Here is a 6,438-nt window from a genome sequence, read left to right on the forward strand (position 1 = left end):
TTTAAAAATATTTTCTTAAGAAAATGGCCAAGTTGGAAAACAATTACGTACTTGACTTTATCATAAAATAAAGTTGATCAAATTAAAAATGCAAAAGATTTTGAATTCAAAACTTCCACCAAGTTGGTGGAACTTCATTCATCAAGCACTAATGGGTAGCTGAAAGAAAATCACCAACTAAGAAGGAGAAATTGATATACTATGCTTCTGTTCATGCAACTGCTAATGCCATGTGTTGCTTGGTATTTACGATTTTGTGGTTATAAAGCTTCAAATTTTACTGTCATTTGTCATTTGGGTATATAAGATTGTAATCAAAATTTTTGTTTCCACAAAGCTCAAGACTCTTTCTTTTGAGTTGTGTTTTAGTTTGTAACAGAGTCACGACAATACCTTTTTCCACAAGACAATTAGTTAGTGGAATTAACTTTATGTTTTGAATTTGCATTGTGTTTTGACTTGGCTTCCTAAAAAATATTGCACATAACGAAGTATTCCAGCTTTACATCACACGCCACCATTGGAATCTGCTTTTGTACTAGTCCTTGTACTTTCTGCCATTGTTTATTTCTGCTGCATCATACACCACTACTGTTATCTTGCACAGATTCAATTAAATTTTCAAACTGTTACCAATAGACCATAATTTTAAACAATTTAAATGAGGCAATAGACAGTAGTTTAAATTCTCAAGCTGAAACATTTGTTGATTATTCTAAATTATACAACATTACCTGCAACAGTAGCAAGCATCAACTTCCCACAATAGATAGTGACATATAAATATACATTCATTAAAATAACTAAATGCTTTAGCATCATAACATTCACCTTTCTCTCTGTTTTAGTCTTATATGTTCCTTGAATTACTGGTATGAAAAACTAGAGTGGTACTCAAGTTTAAGAAACACATTAATTTGGCACAAGTTTAAGATTTTAGATGGATTGGACAATTCATAGAAGAGATTAAAATATTATCTTTTAAACTTAAAATTTCTAAAAAAAATGTAAATCGATCTGTTTATGTATTGTTTATTTTACTCATTTATATTTAATATAAAACTTTCATTGTTTTTTTTTTCAATTAACAATTGTTGACGAATATACTCTTTTTATGTATGAAGATGAATTCTTCACAACGAATCATTGTTGATGAATATACTTTTTCTATGTATAAAGAGCTAACAACAATTATCAACAACAAGAAATTGAGTTCCATAATTTTCCAAAGATGTGGAATACAAATTGGATTATTTTTTGTTAGGGAATTATATAGGGATGCCATCAACAACTTTTTTTAATTATTGCAAAGGTATTTTCCAATTTAAGTATAATTTATTAAAATAATATAAAAAGCTAGTAGATATTTTCATTCTTGATAAAAAATAAATGTCCTATTTTATTGAATAAAAAAAATTAAAGAATTAAAAAAAATCAAATTAAGACAGAAATAACGGGATAAATTATTAAAAATCAAATTTGGAAAATAACACCTAAGTTTTTTTTTAATTTAACTGGAAGCAATAATTAAATTAGATAAAGAAAATATTTTTGGAAAAAAATAAAGTAAAAATTAATATAGAACAATTCTTTAAAAATAGTTTAATTCAAGAATAAGATATTGATTTTTTAAGTTAGAATGGAATTGTATAAAAAATATATAAAACGAAGAAATACGTTTCTACCCACAATTAATTTAAATTAAAATATTTTTCTATTTTTAATTTTAATGCATTTTAAATCAAAATTGAAAACATTCTTATTTTCTCATTTCACGCAAGAAAAACACAGGGAACAGTCTACATTTTTTTTCTAACATTATTCTTATTTAAATATTGTTAAAAGAAAGTATTAACGTTCTTCTTTACGTAATTCTATTAACTTTATATTCCAAATTTTTATCAAACTAGTATAATTTGCTTTAAAATTATTAAGCTGGTTTACTTTTTAAAAAGTGTGATATTATATATAATTATTTGATTTTTTATTTCTAATATGCACACATCTTGGAAACAATTTTTAATATTTTATTTTAGCATTCACAGAATATTTTCTTTGAATCTTCGTCTCTGTTGAACTTCCTTTTACCATCAAAAGAAAAAAAAATGTATTCATTATTTTCTATGTAAACTTTTTAAAATAATAAAAAATGTTTTTTATTTTTTTATTAATAAGCTTTTGTAATAGTTACTGATAGATATTCTTTATAGTCGACGGTGATATCTCATATAAGTTTTATAAAAAGAAACTAAAAACAAAATACTGAACCTAAACGGAATATTGTTATTTGCGTTTTTGGTGCTGTTCAACCTCACAAAAAAGAAAAGAAAAAAAAAAGGAAAACAAAATATCTTCTTTTCCGGTACCAATTACATCTAATAACATCACAAGTCACAAATAAAAACCCATATTTACTCCATAAGTGTAAATCACTCAATCCCTTCGAAAAAAAATTGCCCTTTTAATTTTAATTCAAGAAATCTCGATTATAAAATTAATTTTAAATTTTACTCAATTTTACAAAATTATACATCAATAAATTATCTGAATAAGAATTATATGCTTAACAAATAATAAATCATCATATATTCTAACAATGTCTAAGAGTCTAATACAACCCACATGCTTATAGAATAAAATTTACATATGCTTTTATTTATATATTATAAGGACAATGATATTTTGACAATTTTTTTTTTTATAATGACACACATGTTATCATTTTATTGATTTATTTGAATTTATATTTAAAAAATATTTAAAACGGAAAAGTCTTTTTGAAGTTTTTCCATATTATACTTTATATATATATATATATATATATATATATATATATATATGTATACATAGAATATCACGTTTAACCATCTCCAACACTATTGAATTATAACCATTTATAAGAGTTTTCGGATCAAGTTTACATGTTGAGTTGAACTTGAATCTTCAGTATTTTGCAGAAGTTGCATTGTTACACATATCTTAGTACCCTACACAAGCTAACAAAGTTACAGAATGAAGCACAAACAGAAAAATCAACCTAATTATCCCTTCCAATTTCAACATCAACATCAACATGGTGTTTGTTCAATTGAAAAACTTGAGCAATGTCAGTGTCAGGAACCCCAGCACATCCACAATCAAATGTAACATCCAAGAAGTAGAGCATGAAAACAAGAGCAAAGGAAGTGCAGAAGACTGGAATTGGTCCAAAGAGCCACATGAACAGAGGGAATGAAAAGTAGAAGGCACGCAAGCCAAGTGACCAGAAGTAGCTGCCTCTGTTCACAGTGGTCGCAACATACTCAGCTGTCAGCATTTGGTGCCTCACATTTGGAGTCACTTTCTTGAAGGGCACGTTGATAAGGATACTTGCATGGCTATAGTACCTTATGGACTGAACATTCAGCAGAAATGCCAACAAGAAACATACCAATATGGAAAAAAACTTTATGGACAAACCAAGGTCACTCCTGTCCCCAAAAACCTCAGATACCACCGTTTTCTTCTCATGTCCACCGCTCATCAACACTGCAATCAGGGAACTCAACATTATAGCTGTGGAAGCCAAAAGGGTCGATGCCATTATGTTGTTTCTCAATGATTGCACCGCTAGAACCCCATTCTTCGATACATCCTTCACACATTATCATCCAAAATCAATGAATTTTAAGATTTTTCCAGTAATTACTTTAAAAATCACAGCAAATGACTTTCTATCCATGACCTAGATAAAGCTGATGTGTGTAAAACAAGTTCTAAGACATGCAATGAGTAATGCGTTCCCAGAAACATAATTTTTGAAATTACGCAAAACCCAAGAATCAAAATCGAAACTTTTGAGCAGTGGACATACCTCCATCATGGCCTGGACCCAGATACGGCGATTGATTGCATTAACACCAATTACTGTTTTGGTGGGGTGTTTGATGACTCGGTAGAAGAGCCAGAAATGATAGACCAACATCAAAAGTAGACCAGCAGGGACTAGTATGAAATCCAGATCCTTCTTTTCCATTCAATGGCAATGTGTTAATGAATCGATTAACAAACGAAAGAAAAATGGCACAGTAGAGATAGAACTGTGTGGGCAGAATACAAAATGGATTTGGAGATTGAATTGTGAGGAAGATGAAAAAGTGATTATGGAAGATTGGAGGAAGGGTATTGCCGTGAATGTATGGAAAGAAAATAATGAAATTTGGTATATATAGAACTATCAAACACATGGAGGAGTTATATGTCATGAACAATCAAACACACATGCCATTCCATTTTCACTCCCTATTTTCTAAACTCATCAATCAATTCAGGTAACGTCTGAATAATATAATATAATATATATATATATGAAAAATATTTTTTTAACAAATTCTTTTTTATAATTTTTTAACCGTGTCTGTGTGAAGGTTTATGATGAGTTTGTTTTAAATATTTTTTGTTTAAATGAATAGATAAACTAATGACACATGACTTTTTGTTAAAAATTATTATAAAAAATTGTTAATATATCATTGATCATTTATATATATAAATTAATATCAATTTGAAAGTCATTAATCTAAACACAATAATAAAAGTTTCGTTATAATAATAACTTTTGGGAAAATAAATTATTGTTTTATTAATTTTTATTTAATGATAACATTTAAGTTATTGTTTAACTTTAAATATATTTTTAGTTCTTAAATTTTAATATAAATTAAAAAAAAAAAGTATCTAAAATTTTAATACAATTTGGTTAAAATTAAATATATATAACTCTTTTGATTTGGTTAAAATTAAATATATATAAATTTTTCTAATTGAATTGCATTAAATTTATTAAACATACCAAATTGTATTTCAGTTTAAAAGTTTATCGAAATTTTAAACACTAATAAATTTCAATTTTATATCAAATTTAAAAATTAAAAAATATTTAATTCGTATATTTTTATATCTATATATTTAATATGTATTTTTATCACAAAGTAAAATTTAATATATCTTATTCAAATACTATCTTTTTATTATTATTATTATTATTATTTATTTATTTAATATAGGTTAATTTTTGCAAAATGAACTTTTTACTTGTTTCTATCAATAAATTAAGACTATTATTACTTTACAATGAAAAGTGATAAAATATACTTTTACATTGACTTATAATATATAAAAATTAAGTGGTCATAAAAAAATAAATTTTTCTATTTTTTGAAAAAAAGAAAAAAGTAAAATATAAAAAACAATAATATGAAATAAATATAAAAATTTTATATATGGAAATATCATTTTACATTTACAATAGTTAATCCTACCATGGGACATCTTTCTTCCACCTCCAACATATATATATATATATATATATATATATATATATATATATATATATATATATATATATATATATATATATATATATATATAACGTGAAAGCTTGTTGTGACGATGGTGTCTGCTATACAGGAATGTCATAGCCAACCCACTAACTTTCCCCACAAACATTCACATTACAAAAAACTAATATTATTAATCACTCTTCATATTCTCCAAAATTTTCTGTTTAAGAACATTAATGCTATTTATAGTCTTCAAAATCAAATCTTACTCTTTACTTAATAATTCTCTTAAAAATGTTTTCAGCACGTAACCATAGTAATGCTTACAACTCAGTTTCACTTTAATTACTACTTTTCACTTAAAACAATCACTAAATAATCATTTGTCAGTGATTTAAGTTTATTATTTATTACATTTCTTTCAATTTTTTTCTTTTAATGTATTTAATGTGTTATCATATTTTGTTCTCTCTCCTCATAATTATTTTCATTCACTCTATTAATTAAACTAACGATATAATCAGGAAAAAGAATTATTTTATATTTGAAATTTAAAAAATGACGATTAAAAATTAACATTTTTTATTAAAAAAGAAGAAGAGAACTAACAAAAATTAGAAAATGAATATGTATTGTCTTAAATATTTAGAGAAAATTTATTGTATTCTTAACGAATCTTTCTCTCTTTTTTTATCAATACATCTCTCTTCTTTAGATGACTTTTGACGTTTAACTAAAGAAATCGATAAAAAAAGGTAACTTTTATAATTTTTAATAAACTGTTTTATTTTTCTAACAATATCTTTATCATTTTCACATTGTTTTACATTGAAAATGTCACTGAAAATAATGTATTTTCTCTCTTCACATAAAAACATCAATTATTTCTTTAAAATAATTTATTTTCTCTCTATATAATAAAGTATTAACTTTTCTCTCTCCATCAAAATGCTTCTAATAGAGTATATGAAGTTTATTTTCTTTTAATTCAATGAAAATAAGTTTCTTTCTATAAAAAAAAGTTTAATTGGTCAAACAATAGTTAATGTAGTTTTAAATTTAACAAACAATAAACAAAATTTAAATAAATAAACATATATATATATATATATATATT

General features: G+C 25.0%; 1 protein-coding gene across 1 annotated transcript; it reads right to left on the bottom strand.

Annotated features, from left to right (window-relative positions):
• Positions 1 to 2,870: 2,870 nt before the first annotated feature.
• On the bottom strand, positions 2,871 to 4,231 carry LOC106764474. The gene is made up of 2 exons (XM_014648756.2): positions 3,854 to 4,231; positions 2,871 to 3,634 (listed from the first exon to the last, which is right to left on the bottom strand). The coding sequence occupies exons 1-2, from the start codon at positions 4,013 to 4,015 to the stop codon at positions 3,038 to 3,040; spliced, it is 759 nt and encodes a 252-aa protein (XP_014504242.1). The 5' UTR covers positions 4,016 to 4,231; the 3' UTR covers positions 2,871 to 3,037.
• Between the last annotated feature and the right edge of the window lie 2,207 nt (positions 4,232 to 6,438).

This window comes from Vigna radiata, chromosome 6, assembly GCF_000741045.1.
Source record: "Vigna radiata var. radiata cultivar VC1973A chromosome 6, Vradiata_ver6, whole genome shotgun sequence".
Classification (NCBI taxonomy): Eukaryota; Viridiplantae; Streptophyta; class Magnoliopsida; order Fabales; family Fabaceae; genus Vigna; species Vigna radiata.